The 25,086-nt window shown below is 38.7% G+C and overlaps 1 protein-coding gene across 6 annotated transcripts in view; it reads right to left on the reverse strand.

The window, feature by feature from the left end:
* Nucleotides 1-879: 879 nt before the first annotated feature.
* PHACTR2 (phosphatase and actin regulator 2) overlaps nucleotides 880-25,086 on the reverse strand; it is a 294,737-nt gene continuing 270,530 nt past the window's right edge. For 5 of the 6 annotated variants that reach the window (XM_030928874.1, XM_030928875.1, XM_030928872.1 and 2 more), the window contains 2 exons: nucleotides 24,343-24,419; nucleotides 880-7,977 (listed from right to left, as the gene is read on the reverse strand). In XM_030928874.1, the coding sequence (XP_030784734.1) occupies nucleotides 7,962-7,977; nucleotides 24,343-24,419 (93 nt within the window). In that variant the 3' untranslated portion in view covers nucleotides 880-7,961. Of the gene's footprint in view, nucleotides 7,978-24,338; nucleotides 24,420-25,086 lie in introns of those variants that run through there. The other variant, XM_030928873.1, reaches the window with a different exon arrangement.

Raw genomic sequence — 25,086 nt, forward strand, 5'->3', positions numbered from 1 at the left:
GGCCTCCCAAAGTGCTGGAATTACAGGCATGAGCCACTGCACCTGACCTTTTAAAATTTATGTTTCAATTTTTTAATTTTTATTTTTTATCGAATAGTTAAATCACAATAAATCAGAGGTCACCATAGCATTGTGTAAAATGAAAAATTGCCCATTTCTTAGTTCCATTGGGTTTTAGACAGTAATGTTTCTATGTAGAACTTGGTTTTGGCTGAGAAAGAAATAGAATTGCAACAACTACTATGCCTACCTGAAAGATGTACCTCTCATTTTCAATAGCACACTTGGGACAAATTTTTCAAACCTACTTTTTAATTTTTTGGTTCCAATCCTCCAGTCTTCTGTCTAGGATACTGGCAAGCATGTTGCTTTCAAGTTTCCCGTTACATCTTTGACCTTGTTCTGGAGAGCAGGTAGGTAAAGTTACTATTTGTAACTGATGCAGAAAATCACAAAAAGTATATTCCAATTCTTTCCATGGTCAAAATATGCTCCCAACCGCACTCTTTGCTTGTAATACATTAAAAAGTAAGCATAATGAGGAAGTCTGTTTATTTTCCATGTTATAAACCCTAAATGGACTATCGTTTATGTTTACATATAACAATGGCAATAAAAACATCAATATCAAATACCTCAAATATAAAAAGATAGAAGTTAAAAAAATACTGTAAGTTTCTTTTAAGAGCAGTAATTCTGTAGACAGACATTTTAAATAAAAAGTCCATGTCTCAAGGCCTTACATACAAAGAGGTGTTAAAAACTTAGGTGAAGCTGAAATAACAGGCAATCAGTGAAGCTGTCTTACCCTTTTTTCTTTTTCCATTTAAAAAGGCTGAGCACTATCCGAATATAATAGAAACTGGAACAAACTAAAACTGGGGATTTCCCAATGATTTTATTGAGGTAACTTTTCCCAATTTTATACATATATGCATTTACATATACTCAGGAAAGCTAAACAATGTTCTAAGGCACTTGGAATTGTGCACAGCAAAGTATCCTCTAATATTATACAACTAAATAGGGCAGAATTTTGCTTTTTAAATAACACAAACACCAGTACGGAATTAAAAAAGGGAATACATAGTCTTTCTTTCAGGTTACAATAGTGGAATACAAGTACATATGTGTGTATACTTGTAGATATTTATACCCACATACTATAATACAGTACAGATAAGAACAACAACAAAAGAGAAACTGTCATGTTGATCAGTGTACAGTTCCAGTTATTTACACTCACAGATATTACACTTGTGTAATACGTAGAACTAGATCACTCACTGGAAATCAGAAAGCATTCAGTCAGTCTGATAATGATCACAGTTTACCATTGTTATCATTTTAACTGAAGTGTGAAATAACAAAAGAATGCAGATAGTCCATTATTTAAAAATCACTGTTACACAGAAAAAAAAAAGAAAAAAAGAAAGAAACTCGTTTGAATGTTTAGTAGGTACTAAATCTGGTGAAATTGGTATAAATGTTTTGAACACACTGGCACATTTCTAAGCCACAGAAGAAATGTTTAAAAAACAAGAAAAAGAAATATTAGTCCCTATATTTTAAGGGATGAAAGTGGTTTGACCCTTGAATCATTCTGATTCTTTCTGAAGGCGAGTTAGCACTGCAGTGGCAGCTTCTGGTTGTGGAGGCTCTCTAAACAATGTAATGACATAGTCAAACTATAACAAAAGTAACCAGTAAGGGAAAAGCCTCCCCTCCCCCGAGTTGGCAAGTGGCACAAATATATTGGCATTTTCATATACCATAAAATTGACCTGAGGGTAGAGTGGCATTCTGCCTTATTTGCTCCTTTCAATTTATCTTAAAAAAAAATACTGCTATTTAAAAAGATAAGAATTCTTAAGCACCATCTAAAAGCTTACAATATAACCACCTTTATTGACTCTGCGTTACTTGGCCTCAAAAAAAATTTAGAAATTTTAATGTTTTAAAAAATTATAGTGGCTGTTAATTCCATTTTGCTAGCCACAATTCATCCAAATAACATATTTACCATTCAGTTTTGGTGATACAAAGTGACAAAGAGAATATGTTTCTGTATTGTTAGAACAGTTTAGTAATGTTTCACCTAAGTAAAACTCATCTTGTTTTGTGTGTGACCATCACTGAAGTATGAACAATAGGCATGCAATCCACAGTTAATCCACATTTTCATCATAATGCAGCATTCACAAATCTTATTAGAAAAGGTGAACCGCATGACTACATTTATACAGGGGAAATTCAAGCATTTGCGTGTGAATTAAATGCTTTGTTAATGGGATAAACAGGCGATTCATTTGGAACTTATGGGATGCAGCATAACCAGGTGAAATCTAATGGTGACTTATTTCCAAAGACCACCAGGTTTGTTCAAGTGCACTGTTAGTCTGTGTTTGTGTTTAACCCATACAACAATCCTCATGACAGTAAGAAGGATTATGACCAAAAATGTGGTTCTAAAGAAAAGTTGTAAGGCAAAAAAAAAAAAGCCTTCTTCATGTGTGATCTCTCCTTTAAGTATATATAGGGACTAGGCCAAGTCCCGATGCCCACTGAATGGCCAAGGCTGCCCAGTAACCTCCTACCTGAAGAACTTGCAAATTAAAGCTGCACTGAGACAAAGGCTTGAAAAATGAAGGGAGAAAAACCATTCAGGGCCCAAAGAAATACAAGGCAGCAGAGACAACGTTTGGGGATAGGCACTTTTTCTCTGTGTGTCCTCAAATTGCAGCAGACAGTGGCATTCAGGGGAGGTGATACCAACTTCCCAGAGAGGGTATTTGAACCTGGGGGAAGGCTTTTTATTCTTGGTGTTTACAATGACTGAGAATGCTACTGACATTTAGTCAGCAGGGGCCTAGGATATTAAACATCTGGCAATGCATGGGACGCTTCTGTACAACAAAGACCTGCCCAGCTCCAAATGCCAAGAGCACCCCCACTGAGAAACATGGATCAACAGTGCTTTGCTCATATGTGCAGCTGTGCTAGCAATGCGACAAGCTAAATGACATTTTTTGTGTGTGTGCAGTAAATCCTAGCATGGCTAAAAAATGACCCATCCTTATAGGGTTGGCTTTAGGTGGGAATAGCTGCCACAGGATCCTCTATTTCTTTCCAGAAATTTCACAACATGTACAATAGGATTTTTAAATTTGGGATGACACTTGTCTGCAAAAAAGCATTGGTGGGTAAGGTTCCAGCTGCTTTCTAGAAATGCTAATGATGCTTTGCATTTCCATACATAGCTTAAGCTTAATGATTACGAAAAGGAAATTGGAAGTGAAAATGGGAGTTATCTGAGAGTACTCTATCTCTCTCCCCACCACCTCTTGGTTGCTGCCTGCCTTTACAGTAGAGCCCAATGCTGCTTCTTTGAAACCTGGGTTTAAACTAACTGGGGATGTACTTTCTCTAGAAAGATGTTCCTATTAATTTGGTGATTACTCTGTCATTGCTTTTCCCTCAAGGACATATTTTATTTTATTCATTATTATTATTATTATTATTTTGAGACTCAGTCTTGCTCTCTTGCCAAGGCTGGAGTGAAGAGGCATGATCTTGGCTCACTGCAACCTCCGCCTCCCGGGTTTAAGCGATTCCCCTGCCTCAGCCTCCCGAGTAGCTGGGACTACAGGCACAAGCCACCATGCCTGGATACTTTTTTTCTTTTTTTCAGTATTTTTAGTAGAGACGGGGTTTCACCATGTTGGTCAGGCTGGTCTTGAACTCCTGACCTCAAGCAATCCACCTGCCTTGGCCTCCCAAAGTGCTGGGATTACAGGTGTGAGCCACCACCCCTGGCCAATATAGGACATATTTTAGGTATGTAAGTTCATTCTGCTTTGTCCAGTAAAGCAATGTAATCTATCTTGCCAGTAAGTAGAAACTATCTACTCAGTAGTGAAAGATCTAGTCATTTCAAGAGGCCAAAGGACAATTCTGTAAATAAATTGCATCTAAGTAGTTCCTTACTACTCACAACATACTCTAATGGTGTGAAGAAATTAATTCTTATCCCAAAGAATATACTTTTCCTAGTAATGATAGGCTTCATATAATTGGAATTTAAGAATGCTTTAACAGTTCTACCATACTCAGGGGTAAATGACATGAATTCATATATATTGTACTAATTTAATTCTAAACCACCTACTCTGAGGAAGATTTCTTGCTCCATTTGAAATTTGCAGCAAGGGGCACTTAAAAATAATAACGGACTGAATAAATTTTTGAGCAGGAAAGGAAGAAAGTTTTCATTATTAAGTATGGACATACTACTCTGTGGTAGACAAGACTATCCTTTTCCATTGTGAATAGAGTATGATTTTTCAGAGTTGTATCTGCCTGGTTCTATGAAGTATAAATAAAATGCCTGTTAGGTGTTAATGTGGTACATATCAGAACATGCAGTGTTAATGCAATCTTTTCCTCTTTTAAGTGTAAGCTACTAAATATATAATATGCATATATATTTATTTAATTTTTTTTAATGCCAATGCAGCCTTGAATTAATTGCAGGCTGTAAAACTGGACCTTTTTTGACTCAGGTTTTAAGCACTCATCTCTTATTTTCAGTATTTGGCGATTTTTGAAAGGTGTATTCAATTCTTTTATTTCCTTAAATATATTTTCCCTTCAATTTCAGAACTTCCTACTAACAGAATATATTTACTAACATTAGAGAAAGATAAAGGACTACTCTTATTATGCTACTAAACAATATGAAGATGAAACCAGAAAGTTAGTTTTTCTGGGTAAAGCAGAGAGACAGATGTGTTTGCTTTTTCCTCCATGTAAAATAGCTGTTCAGATGCCAAAATGATTCTCTATTACAGATTTCAGTTAAGTAATTTAAGGAGTTATAGCTAACATGTAAAAGTGCAAGACGTTTCACATACACAGGAAATTATCAGGCAAGCTGCCTTGAATGAATGCTGACTACCAGAGAACTATTTTGTCAGACTGATTGGTAATGACTGTGAAGATGCTGATCAAGCATGCTGAGCATCTCCTTAATACCTTAATATTAATGTTTTGTTCTTCATTTAAAAAAAACTAAAATGGTCACTTTGGTTTTTACATCTGTCTAGTTCTTTCTGGACTGGGATATTCCTGGAGATGGGTTTGTTTTCTTCCTTAATCATATCTTGGGAACTCAGGAAAACCCACTTACTTCCTCAATGTCAGCCTAATGTCAAACTTTAAATAGCCAAAAACCTGGAATTGTGTTACAACAAAAGAAATCCAATTCACACACACTTTTATTTTTCCTATATGGCATATGCTTACTGGTTGGATTGCTGAAACACTGGTGGTGGGCAGAGGTGCCTATGCATGGAGTGTGGGCCAGACCTCTACATCCCTTTAGGGCCCCCAGGTAGGAGACTTCTGGCTGGGCGGCCAGTGGGGATATGGCTTATCTCTGCTCTACTAAAAGAGAACGATATTCTGCAAAATACAACTTAGCTTATAATCCTTTAATTCTTTCCACAGCTTTTTACTCAAGCCATCAGTCTAATAAAATAATTGGTGATTCCAATTACCTAAATAGTAGACTAGCACTGGCTTTACTTTTAAACTTTTATCTAACTTAAAAAATTTTTTCTAAATGTATAGATTAGTATAAAGAAAAAGCATGAGTAGTTAATAAATCTGACCTATTATACAAGAAAAACAATTTTGAAATATCAGATTTTCATTTTTTGTACTGAGTGTATCTCATTGTAGGCAATAAAAAATTGCATCATAGGCATCAAAAGTGGGAAGAAATTGTTCCTTTTATCAACCAATTAGAAACTTTCAGTAACACGTACTTTGAGTGATAAGATGGTGATGTCTCATGTTTACCATTATAGAGAGGTCTTGTGGTTAGAAATTTAAAATGTTTAAAGATGATTAAGCATAGACAATTAAAAGAAACATTATATCTCTTGGTATTTTTCCCAAGACACTAAAATAATAAAATAAAAATATAATTAAGGAAAAGCATGACTTTGGGGGAAAAAATCACAAGTTATTTGATATGGCTGGATTGAAACACTATAAAACAGACAAAACCTCAGTCACAGACAGACACCTGGGCATGCAGAAAAATTTTTTCAAAGCAAAAAATTTGTCTTATCCTATTAGTGAAATGACAACAGACTCTATGTGTATTTTATTAATGCACAGAGTCTAACAAGAGGTGCAGTAATGCTGGTTACTTTTTCTAGTGCTAACACAGTCCTGGCTTTTAATAATAGGCCAACTGGCATTATCATTTTTTATTTTTAAATAAAACGATCCGATTTCCAGTGGTTCTTCAAAATACCAATGAATGGCAGGATCTACATTTATTCACCAGGTTAAATGCTTATTTTTGGGTTGAAATAGAAAATTACAGTCTTGAACCAGAAACATCTCAGAAAATTGTAGTCCAAACTCTGAGAATAAAACAAACTCTATTTGGGTCTTGGTTTGTTATTCATTTCATGTGTTTTTAATTAAAGGGGCACAAAACAACTGTGAAGAACAATTAAATGCAAGGTGGTATTTACATATGGTCATATGTATTCGGGAGCAGAAGTCATACTGTGCCTGTGACTCCATGAAAAATAGGAACACAACAATAGAGCATTTCTTAATGTAAACAATACAGACTGTAGGCTCATAGGGAAAGCTTCCACTACTTTAATCTCACTGATTCTTTTGCATTGACAGTAAATACTGTATTGTATTTATGGATGCAATCTGCAGATTCTTAAAATACAAGATGAGGATTTCCTCACACACAATGTAGTGGAAACTTTCCATGTTCTGTTAAGCCTTTGGGTTTTTTTTTTTTATCTATGTCCTTTTCTTTCTTTCTTTTTTTTTTTTTTAATAGCAGCAATCTAACTTTTAAAAAATGCAGCACTAAAAAATAACTAGTCCTTATTCCCATGCAGGACTAACTGCAGGCAGCACATTTGTATCTTGCTTAAATTTTAACTTTGGAGTCAAGTTTTTATAACACGTATCATGATTGTCAATGCTGTCTTCTTTAGGTGAAGTATGGTTGCTTTGACTTTGGATCTAATTAAGATAGGGAAAGATCGAAAGACTTATTTCTGAAGCTTGCTACAGTTTTCTAGGGTCACATGACATCTGACTTTATTCTCAGTCCTCTTTTCCTGTGAAGGTTGGTACACTAGGAAAGGAATATTTAAAAATGTCAAGTGTGTATAGCTAATGCTACTTAAAAGCATGCAACAAAATTTGGGTAAGCATGCTTGTTAAAAGTCAGTAGAAGCTCTTGCATTTAAGAAAAAGATGCATGAAAACATTCAGACTTATTTCTGGCAACTGGATTCACTGGCACAACATAAAATTATGGTACTATACTGTACCAACATAATGGTGAAACAAGAATATTCTCAGATCAAGTCTTTGAGGAATCAATATCGGGAGGTTAGATTCCTAAATCCCTTACTAAGTTCTCAGCTACCCAATAACTACTTCAAAAATACATTTATGCTTCAATTTTCTCTTTTCTTCATTAACATAATGAAATATTTCTCTTTCTTTCTGATTTTCAACTTCTACCCCTTTTCAGTGCCCAACAATTTTATCTATATTTTTCTTTTACCCGCATCACAAAATTTGGCTTTCTGGTAACAGGGAGCCAGCGATTGTCTTCTGCTCATCTTCTTTGATTAAAGCTTCTGATGAAGAATATCCACGGTGTCTCTTACCATCGCTGTGCATTCTGGGCAGCAAGAGTCACTGCATCCTTCCCTTTGCTTGTTGGAGCCATCTGGACCGCACAGGTGAGGAGCACTTCCCAACCAAGCTGAGTCACGCACTCCCTTCACCACAAGTTAAACGGAAACACACACATTCAAATCCCAGTGCAATACCAGGTTTTCAGGAAGCAGGGCTTCCCCCAAAGATGATCAGTCTCTGTTTCCAAATAGTCTCGCACTTCGTTATGGACGATGAAACCTGGAGTAAGAAACAGAAACTATGAGTCTGTGGCCTAGGAGCACATTCTGCATGCAGTAAGCTGAGGAAGGCGTGGTCATGTTTACAATGAAAAGCTACCCTAGATATCCCCCAACTGAATTACTGTTTATAGATTGCTGTCGTAACAAAATACTGTTATAAATATTATTGAGGAAAGCAGAGACAACCCTTATATAAAAGATGCTGGTTACAGTATTCAGGTTCCACAGCAACTAAGACAGAAAACATCACTGTTCTTGAGCATCACACTCTAACCTTTATCAAGCAGAGGGAGATGTTTCACAAAGGGATTTTGGTACACCTGGTCTGTATTATAAAAGCAGAACAACAAATAGGCACTTTTTCATTAGCTTCAGCCTTTCATCATCTCCTGCTGACGACTCCAAATTTACTTTCTACACTTGAATTTCTGAAAGCCCACAGAATGCTTCCCCCTAGATGTTCCACAGGTACATACTAAGCTTGTCCACAACTATACAAAGCTTTCCTTGTTAACCTACCTTTGTACTTTGTCTTATTTAATGTTCTACCATGAAAAATATTTTTTGTCTAGAAACCTCAGATTAGCAATTCATTTCTCTCCCTCATCCAGCATTTCCTATTAGTCACCAAGTCCTGCCTCAACTGCCTGTCTTGGAATCATTAAAGTGCCATCTTTTGCTGGCACTACTTTCATGGTATGCTTGTTAGCCAGCCAGCTGGCTTCCTTTCCCTCCTTTTGAGTTCCTAAACATTCCTGGCATTTTTGTAGCCCGGTGCTTTTGAACATGTTGTTCACTAATACTGCAATTCCTTCCCTTCATTTCCTATCTATATTTTCATTTTCAAGATCAAGGTCAAAAGTTATCTTCTCCATAAAGCCTTAAGTGATCAAGCTCTTCAGCCTACTTCTGCGATTCCACGTTTATGCAACTCTGCCTAGCATTTCACCCTGTCTTCCATAATCGAATGCTCATCTGCTCTGGTCAGCCAGTCTCCTAATTGATTTCCCTGTCCCAGGCTCTCTCCATCAAATCTATGCTCCTCACTGATACTAGCACTATCCTTAAAAATACTGGTCCCATCATTCCAGTTCTTGGGGTTTTAAAAATCTTTTTTTATTTTTAATTAGAGACGGGGGTCTCACTATGTTACCTAGGCTGGTCTTGAACTCCTGGTCTCAAGTGATTTGCTCAGCTTTGCCTTCCAAAGTGCTGTGATTACAGGTATGAGCCACTGTGCCCAGCCCTGTTCTTTCTCAAAAGGATGTATTGTTCCCCATTCCCTACAAAATAAAATTTAAGCTGGGAATGGTGGCATACACCTGTGATCCCACCTGCTTGGGAGGCTGAGTTGGGAGGATAGCCTTGAGTCCAGGAGTTCAAGACAAGCCTGGGCATGTAGAAAGACCCTGTCCCTTAAAAAAATTAAAATAAGAAAACCAACAAAATAAAATTTAAATTTCCTGGAGAAAATGGCCCAACTCATGGTTCTAGCTATATCTCTATCACTGCTTCCAAATATTCTCCATTCCAATCACTTGCCCCAAAAAGGCTTTTGCGCTAATGCTCTTTCCTCTACCTTTTTTTCTGAGGGGTGGTTGGGGGAGCCCTGGGGTGGGAACAGGGTTCCACTCCTGTTGCCCAGGCTGGAGTACAATGGTGCGATCTCAGCTCACTGCAGCTTCAACCTCCTAGGCTCAGGTGATTCTCCCTCCTCAGCCTCTTAAGTAGCTGAAACTATAGGCATGCACCACCATGCCCAGCTAATATTTGTATTTTTAGTAGAAATGGGGTTTTGCTATGTTGCCCAGGCTGGTCTCGAACTCCTACACTCAAGCAATCTGTCCTCGTCCTCCCAGAGTGCTGGGATTACAGGTTTGAGCCACCATGCCTGGCCTACTCTTTCTTCTACCTTTATCTCTCCTCCCATCTGTGCTTTATGCAGTCTCACTCTGTGAGTTCTCCAACTCCCTTTTCTCCACTGCTCAGGGAAGCACTAATCACTCTCTTTCCTGTGTTCCCATAATCTTTGGCTTACACCAGTTATTGCTCACATTATATAATCTTTGGATACATGTGCCTTTGCCATTGGATCATGAGAAGCCGAGGAAGGAAATGTTCTTATCCATTTGTACGTACTCATTGAACACAATCTCTGGCACATGGTAGTACTTAATAAATGTTGCTGTGTTGAATACAAGCATTACAAAATGAAAAACTAAAAAATAACAGAAGGTGAAATGAGATGGGCCGTGAATTGATAACTGAGGAGCTGCTAGTTGGACACAAGGGACTTATATTACTTCTGTGTGTTTGACTTTCCAAAAGTCAAAAGAAAAATAAGATACACCAAGCTTTACAAAACTGGTAGACAATTTATGACTAAAGCAAGAATGTGTCCACTTTGAGTTCAGTTCTTAATCTATCCCTGACCATAACCTTGGGCAGATGTGAGGACTGCCATGCCTGCATTTGACACACAGAGGAAACACCACTCTTTCAGCCACTCTTTCGAGGGCCGGGTCAAGGGCCCTGTTGCCTCGTGTAGGCTCAGGACACCGTTCCCTGCATCCCAGCCATTTTGGCTCCAGCCTTGGCTCAAAGGGCCCCAGATACAGCTCAGGCTTCTGCTTCAGAGGGTGCGAGCTGAAAGCCTCGACAACTTCCACATGATATTAAGCCTGCAGATGCACAGAATGCAAAAGTGATGGAAGCTTCGGAGACTTCACCTCGATTTCAGGGGATACATGGAAAAGCCTGGGTGTCCAGGCAGAAGCCTGCTGCAAGGGCATAGCCCCCACAGAGAACCTCTACTAGGGCAGTGTGGAAGGGAAATGAGGGGTTGGGGATTCCACACAGGGTCTCCTCTAGGGCACTGCCTAGTGGAACTGTGAAAAGGAAGCCACTGTCCTCCAGATCCCAGAATGGTAGATCCACTGGTGGCTTGCATCATGTGCCTGGAAAGGCCACAGACATTCAACGCCAGCCTGTGAGAGCAGCCTGGGGGCTACACTTTGCAAATCCACAGGGGTAGAGATGCCCACTTACACCAGAGTGCCCAGGACATGGGACATGCAGTCAGAGGCGATTATTTTGGAGCTTTATGATTTAATGACTGCCCTCCTGGGTTTTGAACTTGCATGGGGCCTGTAACCACCTTCTTTCGGCTGATTTCTCCCTTTGGGAATGGGAATGCTTACCCAATGTAGATCCCCACTGTATCTTGGAAATAACTAACTTGCTTTTTATTTTACAGATCATAGCTGGAAACAATTTGCCTTTTTTCAGATGAGATTTTGAACTTTTGAAGTAATGCTGAAATGAATTAAGACTTTGGGGGACTGTTGGAAAGGCATTTTGAAATGTGAGAAGGACACGAGATTTGGGAGGGGCCAGGGGCAGAATGATATAGTTTGGATATTTGTCCCTGCCAAATCTCATGTTGAAATATAATCCCCAATGCTGGAGGTGGGGCCGGGAGGTGTTTGGGTCATGGGGGTGGATCCCTATGGCTTGGTACTGTCTTTGTGATAGTGAGTGACTTCTCACGACGTCTGGTTTAAAAGTGTGGGGCACTCCTCCTCCACTCTTGCTCCCATTCTTGCCATGTGATGTGCCTGCTCCCCCTTTGCTTTCTGCCATGATTGGAGACTTCCTGAGGCCTCCCCAGGAGCAGATGCTGCTATGCTTCCTGTACAGCCTGCAGAACTGTGAGCCAATTAAACCTGTTTTCTTATAAATTACTCAGACTCAGGTATTTCTTTATAGCAGTCAAGAATGGCCTAATACAGTCTGTGAGGGTGTTTTCAGGGACTGGCTTGTGAGTCTGAGTGCACTAGGTAGGGAAGATCTTCCTAGAGAGAGAGCCAGAGAGGACAAAAACAGAGAAAAGGAGACTATGTCAATCCATCTGCTGGAGCTGGGATACACACTCTTCCTCTCTTGTCCTTGAACCACAACTCCAGGCTCCCCACCCTTTGTATTCCAGAACTCACACCAGTACTCCCCACTGCCTCGAGCTCTCAGGCCTCTGGCCTTGGACTGAGCCAGGCTACCAGCATCCCAGGGTCTCCAGGTTGTCAACAACCTGTTGTGGGATTTCTCAGTGTCCATTATCATGTGAACCAATTGCACTAATAAATCCCCTTTCATACATCTATATACATATATCTTATTGGTTTTGTTTCTCTGGAGAACCCGGACAGATTCAGACCCCTTTCTTGGCCATCAGATCTATACCCACCCCTGTCCTATTACCTTTTCTTCAAAGTCCTTAGCACTATCTGAAATGCTCATGTGTATTTATTGTTGACTTGGTAATAGTTTGCCTCTCTACTAGAACATAACCACCTGAGGACCTTATGAGACAGGTCCCAAACTCTCAGGGTCCAGAACACAATCTGGCTCACTAAGGATGTGCTCAGTAACTATCTGTTGAATGCATAAGTCACTGAACACATATATACAGGGGCATCTAGGAAGTTATTTGTTAGCTCTACAAATAACTCTATATAACTGACGAGTCCAATCAGAAGCCCCTAAACTTAATTACAAGTAAATGTATACTAATATACAATAACCCACCTGATAGGACATTCCAAAATGCTTTCTAGGAAGAGTCAACCAAAACTTGAAGCAAAATATGGAAGACCTATAAAAATATTTCAAAGAGTAACTGAAAACCTCTTAAATCAAATATTTTATATACAATGTGAAAGGCAAATTGATGTGGTTTGGCTGTGTTCCCACCCAAACCTCATCTTGAATTGTAATCTCATAATCTTCACATTTTGTGGGAGGGATCTGGTGGGAGGTAATTGAATCAGGCGAGTGGTTTCCCCCATGCTGTTCTCGTGACGGTAAGTTCTCACGAGACCCGATGGGGCTTCTCCCTGCACTTGACACTCATTCTCTCTCCTGCTGCCCTGTGAAGAGGTGCCTTCTGCCATGATTGCAAGTTTCCTGAGGCCTCCCCAGCCACATGGAACTGTGAGTCAATTAAATCTCTTTCCTTTATAAATTACCCAGTCTCAGGTATGTCCTTATAGCAGCGTGAGAATGGACTAATATACAGACAATAATAACAATCCTAATACAATATATATCAGAGCTTACAAGTCCAAGTGCTATGCATGTATTTCCTCATTTAATCCCAAAAACAATCCTATGAGCCAAGCACTCCTATATCATCTTTGTATAGATGTGGAAACCAAGGCACAGGGATGCTACCTCATTTGCCCAAGGCAGAGAGAGAGAGAGAGCTGGTAAGTGGAAGTGCTATGCTCCAGACTCTGTCTTCCTAACCTACATTTGAGTATGAGATCAAAATACGTCCTCATCTGTACTTCCATTCGAAGGGGTAATTTTCTGGTGTTCTCTGGGTAGCATGAAATAGAAAAGGTGATCATTTGAATTTCTACCTCTATCCATTTTAATCAAATTTTATTTAAAATGTTTATTGTTTTATTATTTTTATTTGACATATAATAATTGTTCATATTTATGAGGTAGAGAGTGATATTTTGATGGCATAAAAAGTGTAATGATCAAACTAGCAAATCAATCATCCTATGCATTTATCATTTCTTTGTGTCAGGAACATTCAAAATTCTCTCTTTTTGAATATACATATGCTTTGTGAACATATGCAATAAATTATTAACTATAGTCCCCCTACAGTGCTATGGAACACTAGAACCTATTTCACCCATCTAACTGTATCTGTTAACCAACTGCAGCCTATCTCCTTTCCCTCACCCTGTTTATCCTCTAATATCCACTTGTCTACTCTCTACTTCAATGAGATCAACTTTTTAGCTTCTACATGTAAGTGAGAACGTGTGGTGTTTATCTTTCTGTGCCTGCCTTATTTTACGTAACATAATATCCTCCAGGCTCATCCATGCTGGTGTAAATGACAGAATTTCATTCTTTCTTGTGGCTGAGTAGTGTTCTGTTGTGTATATATACCACAATTTCATTATCCATTCAAGTTTTGATCAGTTTTGACCAGAGAAAAATCCTGTTCCATCTTCTCAGGTCACACTTTGATTGTTACAGTCTATTCTCAAACTTTTCACAATGACTCGAAGAGCCCATCCAGTGATATCCCAAACTAGCAGCAATATCTCCCTCTGAGCAGGGCATGCCAGCATTGTCCACACTCCAGAAAGGGAGCAGGAACCAAGGAGCCCTGACAACACAGTGCATTGTCCCTCCAGGACCCTCCACCATGAGCTACCAAAGCTATCTTTCTTAGGTTCAGCTTTTCTAAAAATTAGTTAAAAACTCATCTAACTTAGCAATTATTTAGCTCTTGCCAAATCTGCTGGGCTTTGCGTACCAAACATTCCACAGTGTCCTAATCTTCAGATGTTCATCTAATCTTGAATTCAAGGGGCAAGGATAAGGAAACCTGATATTTTCTCTCCCCATTAGTAATGTCTGCAGGATGAAGAAGGTAAATGAAATTTTGGGGTTGGATAACAAAGGGAGTAGTCAATGGGTCAGGAGAGATAATCTTCTTTTTTGGGAGGTTGGGGGGACACCCTCTCACTCTCACATAGTCTGGAGTGTAGTGGCGTGATCTCGGCTCACTGCAATCCCTGCCTCCTGGATTCAAGTGATCCTCCTGCCTCAGTCTCCCAAGTAGCTGGGATTACAGACATCCGCCACCACGCACGGCTAATTTTTGTATTTTTTGTAGAGACAGCGTTGTGCCATGTTGGCCAGGCTGGTCTTGAACTCCTGGCCTCAAGTGATCCTCCTGCCTTGGCCTCCCAAAGTGCTGGGATTATAGGCATGAGCCACTGCACCCCGCCAGAAAAGATAATCTTTGAAAGTCCAGTATTATCCTGGAAAGTATTCTGCATTTAATTTTCTTTTTTTTTTTTTTTGCATTTAATTTTCAAAAATGACTGAGGAGAGTGTAAGATTTTTTTTCCCTGCACACACCATTTGGCCATGGATCCCAGGACACAGTGAGTTCCACAGTCTGGATTGTATTGGAAGGCCACAGGCCATCAACACAGCTTCAAGGGCTGACTAGGAAAAGAAGGTGACCAATTAATACCGTGCATGTAATAATGTGCTGACAAAGCCAGAGGTCACAACTATGACCCCTCTTTAGATAGACTGCCCAGATTCGGTAAAAAGTAACAACCAGAAGGAAAAAAAAAGCCATATATTTTCCTGCTCTATCCAATCTGAAAATGATACTTATATCCTGTTTAAATTAGGCACCTTATCTTCAAATTCAGTTCTAAAACGCTGTGGTTAGAGGTACTGAAATTACAAAATACTCTTCAGTTTGTTATTTCTCAGTAATTTGCATTCATTTTAAAGTAGGAGAAATTCGGCTTTACCTCTTGAGAAGTTTGTCTATGTGACAGCATGACAGTTTTGGCTTTAGGCTTCAAGTTGGTGGAGCAATAAATAGATTTACTGTGCCCTAAGGATACTGAAGCTTTTTGTCCACCCTCTTTTTGGAACTTTCCTGAGACTCCAATCTGAAGTCATACATATTTTCTTCTTTCTTTTAAAACTGCAATACATTTTTTTTTTTTTCTCATTTTCATACTGTTGAGAGGGAGGGAATGGGGGAAAAGCTATTTTAAGTTATGGAATTCAGATAATGATTTCGATAAAGGTGGTTCCTTTATAATTTAATTTTAAAAAATTATTCATCTTCCTATAAACTTTTTATTTTTTATTTTTAATTTTTTTTGAGACAGAGTCTTGCTCTTTTGCCTAGGCTGGCGTACATTGGTGCAATCTTGGTTCACTGCAGCCTCTGCCTCCCGGTTTCAAGTGATTCTCCTGCTTCAGTCTCCAGAGTAGCTGGGATTACAGGCATACACCACCATGCCCAGCTAATTTTTTTAGTATTTTTAGTAGAGACAGGGTTCACCATGTTGGCCAGGCTGGTCTTGAACCCCTGACCTCAGGTGATCCATCTACCTCGGCCTCCCAAAGTGCTGAGATTACAGGCATAAGCCACTGTGCCCAGCCCTTCCTGTAAATGTATTGACATAACATAAAATATATAATTACTCACAAAGGTAAAATATTACTTTCCTGTACTTCCCTACTTGATAGATATAAAACTCCTAAATAATTCATTCCGCTTTTCTTTAAAAGAGTTTCATTGTCATGCCACATATACTTATTATTTTTAAATTTTCTTTCTTTATTTTTTTAAAGAGACAGGGTCTGGTTTTGTCATCCAGCTGGAGTGCAGTGGCCAGATCATAGCTCACTGCTGCCTGGAACTCTGGGGCTCAGGGGATCCTCCCATACATACACTTATGTTAAACAAAGGAAGAGGCTCTCTTAAATCACAGCTCCTTGTTCTACCTGAGAGGCTACATCACACACTGGCTGGGCTCTTATCATTCCCAATACTGAGCCTTGCTTTCAACTCTGGTAGTAAAGCAGCATTTTGCAACCCTTTTAATTTCTGTCCAGGTAGCGAGTAAATGGAGTATCCATGAAAGGGAGTGCCACTACAAAAGCAGCCTTTCCATTCCTCAGTGCAGGGCCCCTTATTAGTTTTTATTGCAGTTTCATGTATAGTCCCTGTGATGTCATATTTTGATAAGCATATCTAGAAGCTGAAAGGGTGGTTTACTTTAACTGTAAATCCACACAGGATAGTAATACCTCAAGAAAGTATAGAATGAGATCATTGCTTTAAAAAATACGTATATGGGCTGGGTGCAGTGGCTCACGCCTGTAATCCCAGCACTTTGGGAGGCCAAGGCAGGTGGATCACAAGGTCAGGAGATTGAGACCATCCTGGCTAACACGGTGAAACCCCATCTCTACTAAAAATACAAAAAATTAGCCGGGTGTGGTGGCGGGAGCCTGTAGTCCCAGCTACTTGGGAGGCTGAGGCAGGAGAATGGCATGAACCTGGGAGGCAGAGCTTGCAGTGAGCCAAGATAGTGCCGCTGCACTTCAGCCTGGGCGACAGAGCGAGACTCCGTCTCAAAAAAAAAAAAAAAAAAAAAAAAAAATTATATGTGTATGTGTATGTGTCCATACATAGATACAGTTGACCCTTGAATAACATGGATTTGAACTGCATAAGTCCACTTATACATGGATATTCTTCCACCTCTGCCACCCATGAAAACAAGACCAACCCCCTCCTTCTCCTCAGCCTATTCAACATGAAGACGATAAGGATGAAGACCTTTATGATGATCCAATTCCACTTAATGAATAGTAATGTTTTCTATACCTTATGATTTATTATTATTATTTTTTGAGACAGATTCTCACTTTGTCGCCCAGGTGATCTCAGCTCACTTCAACCTCCACCTTCCAGGTTCAAGCAATTCTCATGCCTCAGGCTCCCAAGTAGCTGGGATTACAGATGTGTACCACCACACCCAGCTAATTTTTGTATTTTTAGTAGAGACGGGGATTCGCCATGTTGGCCAAGCTAGTCTCGAACTCCTGACCTCATGTGATCCTCTGGCCATGGCCTCCCAAAGTACTGGGATTACAGGCGTGAGCCACTGTGCCTGGCCTCCTTATGATTTTTAAAGTAACATTTTCTTTCCTGTAGCCTACTTTACTGTAAGAACATAGTACATAACACATGTAACACACAAAATATGTGTTGATTGACTATGTTATCAGTAAGGATTCCAGTCACCAGTAGGTTTTAGTAGTTAAGTTTTGGGAGAGTCAAAAGTTATATGTGGATTTTTGACTGTGAGCGGGGATCAGAGCCCCTAACACCCACATTGTTCAAGGGTCACTGTATGTGAATATCTCAGTCTCAATATAAGAAAACTTCTCAACATTAAGAAAGCTCTCAACATGAAGAAAAACTTCTTACCATTAAGAAAATTTGAAAAGTAGAGAAAAGAAAAAGAGATTACTATAACCCCACTCTAATGAAGCACTAAGAATTTTTGAAGTTATTTCCTAATCTTTATTTCCAGACATCTGAATTTTAAATAAAATATACTGCTGCTACAGTTAGTCAATATCCTGACTTTCCCACTTGACATTATGCCAATGATCTCTTGAAGCTCATTTTAACTCTAAGAGCCTCAATTCAATGATTCTATGAGTCTTCAGTAAGACTCCATTATACAAGAAGTAAATAATTTACAAGCTGATACAAATATGAAACTACTTTGTATACTCCAAAAATGTCATCATTTACAAAATGAGAAGTTTATTTTCAAAAAGTGATATTCTCTCTTGATAACAAATCTGATACATGTTAACACTTTCTCTATTGGGAAAACAGAGAATATCCAGAGGAAAATTAAAATTACTCAAAATCTTATCGCTCAGCTATAACTACTTTACAATTTAGAACTTAAGTAAAATTTCACCTTTCATGCAATTTGTCTTTAGAATTTAGAGAGTTATTTTATATTGTAGAAATTCCATTTACTATGGAAAAGGAAGTGGCTTTTTTTTGCCATGTTGGTCTCCTTAGAGAACGCAATGATCCTAATGATCTATCACCCTCAAATGTACTTTTGGGTTGTGAACAGTGGGCTGAATGGGCATTGCTGAGGGGTAGAAAATGCAGAATGTGGCCAGACAAGCAGCAAGGCCTAAGCAACTGAAGTTAGGGCTTGGTACCTATTGGGCCACAGGGCAATTTCTTCTGGGGACCATTTGTCTTCACCCTTGTTGTACAGCCCCAGAATCCATTCCAATTCCAGGGCACCATCTGGAAAATACTGGCAGAAACTGGGGGAATTAGATGACAGTGTAGAGCACCACAGTTCTTCATCACTAAAGACCAAACATGTCATGGAACGTATTCCATGGTGGAAGTATCAGAAGTACCTCCTCAGTGCACAAGACGTGGAAGTGTCACCATTAATATTAGTGCCAACACGATGGAATCCTCATTTACAGAGACAAGGACTTAGAGAATGGGTCCTTTATTTTTTCTTTTAAATGTTTGTTTTTGACTGGGTAATACATTCATAATGTTTCAAAAATTCAAAACATTCAAAAGGGTGAGTCCTGAGAAGTCTCCCTCCCAAGCCTGCCCTTGGCCACCAGTTTGTGTCTCTCTCCGGAGATACAGAAATAAAAGAAGCTATATACAGAAGTGGGTACACCGGTACATCACTGTGTCGGAAATGGCCTCTAGATAAAGAGGTGCCTGAGAAGAGGAGTACAGCCCATTTATTAACCACCCCAAATCTACAAGGAGTTCACAGATTGAGGTTTTGAAGGGAAGCCTTACTTGGTATAAGGAGACACTGTCTCATGCTAATAAGAGGAAAGGAGAGCTACTGTGTGTCTAGGTTGCATTTAAAGGGCAAGGTAATGATTCATATGGTGTTTAGTTTCCCCAAGAGAGGCTGGTGCTGAGTACCACCATCTTTTTTATGAGCAATTTGCTAAATGTAAAACTGGATTGTGTTTTTGTATTATTTTTATCAGAAAGAGTAGTGATTACCAGAACTTCTTCTTCTTAAAATAATTACTGAAAACAGCTTGAAAATCATAAGCATTATTTTTATGTCTTGGAGCCAAAATATATCCCTACTGGAATATATCTCTAATGATCTCATAAGTTAATGGAAAAATAGCAGTAACATTTGCTTTACTGCCAAGGTTTAAGAATACTTAAGCAAGGCATATTCATTTTAGTGATAGGAAAATTTAATTTTTTCTTGTCTGGAAAGGTATTAAAGAGTGTTAATCAATTTATGTTTTGCAGAACTTTTAAAGTTTGCCCTTGATATCAGTTGTTACTTGCCCCAAAAGCTTATATATTTGCATCTGTTTATGTTTACATAAGCAATGAAGATATCAATAGACTTTTATGAAATACAAGAAGCATATACTAAATTTCTTAAGATGAGTAAATAAAAAAAAATAGCCAATACAATTTTGAGGGTGAAAAAAATGCCCGATCAAAAATAAAAGTATATTACAAATCTGTCCTAATTAAACAGTAGGATATAGACAGGGATAGACAAACAGCTCATTAGAACATAATAAGCAATCCAGAAATTGACTGATGTATATATTAAAAGAGAATTTGACATCCACAGGGAAATAAGTGGCAGTGAGAGAATTAACTACTGATTTAGTAAAAAGTAAAGTTAGTTTACTTTTCTGAATCATACACACAAAAAAATGCACCCCTCCAAAGCATATATAACAGGTAAAAATAATAGTTTTATACTCTTGGCCTTCCTCCGTCCATAAGACACAAAACAATGAAGTAAAACATAACAATACAGATAGATTTGAATATACAAAAATTTAAACAAAATACCATTAAAAGGTCTAAAAGTTAACAACAAATTGGAGAAAAACATTGCAACATATTCAATAAAGGGCTGATATCCATGATATCTAAGGAGATGCTACCAGTCCATATAAAAGACAAACAACTACCCAAAAAATTGATCCCATAATTTTTTTTTTTTTTTTTTTTTTTTTTGAGACAGGGTCTCACTTTGTCACCCAGGCTAGAGTGCAGTGGTGTAGCCATGCCTCAATGCAGCCTCAGTTTGCTGGGCTCAGGTGATTCTCTCACCTCAGCCACCCAAGTAGCTGAGACTACACGCAAGCACTGCCATGCTCAGCTAATTTTTAAAAGTTTTTCTAGAGATGGGGGTCTCACTATGTTGATCAGGCTGGTAGAGAACTCCTGGGTTGAAGCAATCCTCCTGCCTCAGCTGGTCAGAAGTTTTGGATAGTCAAGTCAAATAATAAAAAATAAGTGATCAATAAAGATATGTTAAGATGCCCAATCTAATAGAAATCAATGGAATGTGGTATTATTGTTCATCCTTTTAGAATATGAACCTCTCAACCACATTCCTCTCCTCCCAAATGCTGATGAGGGCAAGTCAGTAGACTAGGCATGCTCTTAAACTGTAGATCTGTAAACTAAGTGCTCTTTTTGGAGGATAGTGGAATAGTTTATTCCAAAATGCAAAATGTATATGCCCAGAAACCTAGCAAATCCACTTATGGGACTAACACAGAAATACTGGCATGTGTGCACAAAGATATACACCTAAAGAAAGTCAAGGTAACATTGTTTTAATAATGAAAAATTGAAAACTCCATAAACATCCATCAATAGTGTTCAATAACTTTTTGGCATATTATCTATGAAATGTCAGGCATTCAAATGAAATATATATATATACACACACACACACATACACACATACATATATATATATATATTTTTTTTTTTGAGACAGGATCTCTCTCTGTTGCCTAGGCTGGAGTGCAAGAGCGCGGTGGTGTGATCTGGGCTCACTGCAACCTCTGCCTCCTGGGCTCAAGGGATCCTCCCACCTAAGCTTCCCAAGCAGCTGGGATTACAGGTGTGAGCCACTACACTCAGCTAATTTTTGCATTTTTAGTAGAGGCAGTGTTTGCTATGTTGTCCAGGCTGGTCTTGAACTCCTGAGCTCAAATGATCTGCCCACCTCGGCCTCCCCAAGTGCTAGGATTACAGGCCTGAGCCACTGCATCCAGCTCAATGAGATATATATTATTATAGAAAGATTTCTTAGATGCTGTGTTTATGTGTGAGAGAGAGTGCATATAAATGCATACATGTACATACACATATTTTATATATATATATACACACGTTTATAAATGCATGGAAAAACATCTAAAAGGATCTACATCAAGCTTTTACTAGTGGATACCTGTGAGAATAGAAATGAGGTTGGGAAAGGAGTGAAGGGTTTTCATGTATACTTAATAGAATTTCGTATTGCTTGAATGCTTAATTAGAATATATTATTTTTGTACATACAAATACAAATATAAAAAAGAGGCCAGGTGCAGTGGCTCATGCCTGTAATCACAACATTTTGGGAGACTGAGGTGGGAGGATCGCTTGAGCTCAGGAGTTCAAGACCACCCTGGGCAACATAGCAAGACCTCATCTCTACTAAAAAAAAAAAAATACCCCCACAAAAACAAAATGACCCTTACTTCTCCCTGTACCCCAATTTTATTGTACTTCTTCATATACAGTACAACAGAATAGAAAGAACCTCTTTTAGTATAAATATTTATTTTTCGTAAAATGAGAACTTCCATAAAAATGTACTTTTAAAATTTGATTCTTTTTGACTGTAATTTATTCTTTATATCATGCTATTAAATGAAGATAAGGCTATCAGATACTCCAACTTCTAGGAAAACTACGCAGAAGCAAAACTATCCCGAATGATAATGTGTGGGTTGAGTGCAGACACTGCAGCTCAGGTGTCAGGACTCAACTGCACCAAGCACTCCGTCTTCCCAGTTGCCCGGAGGCCCCAGTCAGCATGAGGTCACCCCAAATATTGAGCCACCTTTCAATAATCAACTTTACTTCAGAAGAGCAGCTACAGGTGTCACATTTTAGCATACATTTTTCCCCACCTCAGAAGTGGAAGGGAGAAAAGAGGGGAAAAAAAAAAGTCTGGCTTCATAGGGACACGTTGTTGGTCTCAGAGTACATTATGATAGAATAAAGCCCTCAAATAGATAAAAATCCATTCAGGATGTTGGAATACTCTACATGTATATACAAACAAATGACAGAGGAGGACATAAACAAATAAAGAAGAAGTACATTCAGCTCTTGGTGTCTGCAGGGGATTCATTCCAGGACCCCTTCAGATACGAAAATCGATGAATTCCTCAAGTCCCTGATATAAAATGGTGTAGAATTTACATACAACCTACGCCCATCCTCTTATATACTTTAAATCATCTTTAGATTACTTATACTACCTAATATAATGTAAGTGCTATATAAATAGCTATTATACAGTATCATTTTATGATCTGTGTTATTTTTATTGTTGTGGTGTTATTTTGTATTTGTTTTAAAAAATATTTTGGGCTGGGTGTGGTGGCTCATGCCTGTAATCCCAGCATTTTGGGAGACTGAGGCGGGCGGATCACTTGAGGTTAGGAGTTTGAGACCAACTGGACCAACATGGTGAAACCCTGTCTCTGTTATTAATACAAAAATTAGCCAGGTATGGTGGCACAGGCCTGTAATCCCAGCTACTTGGGAAGCTGAGGCAGGAGCATTGCTTGAACCCGGGAGGTGGATGTTGCAGTAAGCTGAGATTGTGCCTCCAGCCTGGGTGACAGAGTGAGACGCTGTCTTAAAAAAAAAAAAAAAAAAAAATTTGGATTGTGGCCAGTTGATTCTGCAGATGGGGAACCCATAGATATGGAAGGCCGACTGTAACCCTGAAAGAAAGGGGAGTTGCCCTGGCACACAAGACAGTAACATAGGAAGAAAAGCTGTGGAGTAAGTCTATGATAACAAACCTCACTGCTCCCCATCAATTTCAGGGAAGTTTGCTGTTAAAGTTGGAGGTTATACAGCATCTTCCTTTATATTTTGACATGCTCCCAGTACACAGGGCCATCATAACTGGGACTGCAGGAACAGTGGCACCAGGATGTATGGCTGTAGCTTAGGGGACCAATATTTGTTTTCCACAAAGACCTATCATGATCTTCTTCATGTCATTGGTCATCTATCCTGGTATTTTTTATTGATTTGATTTTTAAAGATTTGATTTGCTTGCAAATTTTTAGAAACACCTGTTATACAAAGCAAAGTACATTCGTCCTTAAGACAGAAATAAACAGAACACCTGTGAAGTGAGGGGGTCAGACTATATGATCACTCAGGTCCTTTCTGGGTTTGGTAACCTGTGAAAGAAACCGAAGGGGACTGGGGGAAAAATGGTAAGATGATAGCAATATCCTGTAGCACCAGTAAAATCAGGATTCCCATTCTAAAGTTGTATCTTCTGAAAAGTCAGCTTCAATCCTATGTTATGTCTATTGTGAAACCAAAGTGTTATATATGTGCCCACACTGACTCTCCCCAGCATCTATTCTGGGCATACAACTTCAACTAAGTCTGTTCAAGAGCAGAATAAATGATGTCTTCAGGCCCAGAAAAAAACGAAGAAAGGAACCAAAATGTAGCCCTATGGAATGATTCAGACTTCCTTGAAAGAAAAGATTTAATTTTAGAAATTCTTATTCAGCATGATTAGTTTTAGTGTTCTTGAAGGAGATAGCTGAGTTTATTACGAAATTCTAGAAATTTACAGTCTTATCTAGTAATATCTTTAAAACTGTCACACTGACTGTTAGGTTCTTAAAAGCAAGCAAGGACGAATGTGAGAGAAGCAGAAATGTTCATAAGATGGTTTTAAGCTAAACTGTTTAAAAACATTTTTTATATGTGATAAAATATACCTATCATAAAATTTACCATTGTAGGCAATTTCTTTTTTTTAACCAACTTAAGATGGGATCACATCTTAAGCATTCTCAATTTCTAAACTATTTTGTCACCTACCTTGTAAACTGTCGACTCTCTTCATGAACTTCCATTTCTGTGCTTTTAAATTCATTTAGTTCTTTCCTTATTGCTGCCTAAACAGGAAAAAAAAAAAATAGATAAACAGAATTGTTATTTGGGTCATATATTACCCCCATATATACAGCATCAATGAAGCAGATCTTTTTTTTTTTTTTTTTTAGGAGATAGGCTCTCACTCTGTCACCCAAGCTGGAGTGGAGTAGTGAGATCATGGCTCATTGTAGCCTCAAACTCCTGGGCTTAAGTGATCCTCCCACCTCAGCATTCCGAGTAGCTGGGATTACAGGTCTGTGCCACCATGGTCAGGTAATTTTTAAATTTTTTTTTGTAGAGACGGAGTCTCAAGATATTGCCCAGGCTGATCTTGAACTTCTAGGCTCAAGTGATCCTCTTGCCTCAGTTTCTCAAAGTGCTGAGATTACTGGTATAAGCCACCATACCCAGCTTAGACATTCTTTTAAGGTGTAATAAATGTAATGTCATACTATAGCCAAACTAAAACCAGGATAGACTTCCTTCAAGTGCCCTTGGCAAGGGGGAGTGGGAGTGGGCCTTTGCTAAACTCATCCTCTGAGTCTGGTCTATGAAGCACACGGAACATCCCCCACCTACGATAACCACAAGGAAAGTGCAGGTCATGACATTTTATGAGAAGCAATACCATTTTCCTATGGAAAGTTCTGCATTGAATATTGCCCACAACATGGCTTTGACTAGCTG

The sequence above is a fragment of the Rhinopithecus roxellana genome, chromosome 4, assembly GCF_007565055.1.
Source record: "Rhinopithecus roxellana isolate Shanxi Qingling chromosome 4, ASM756505v1, whole genome shotgun sequence".
NCBI classification, from domain to species: domain Eukaryota; kingdom Metazoa; phylum Chordata; class Mammalia; order Primates; family Cercopithecidae; genus Rhinopithecus; species Rhinopithecus roxellana.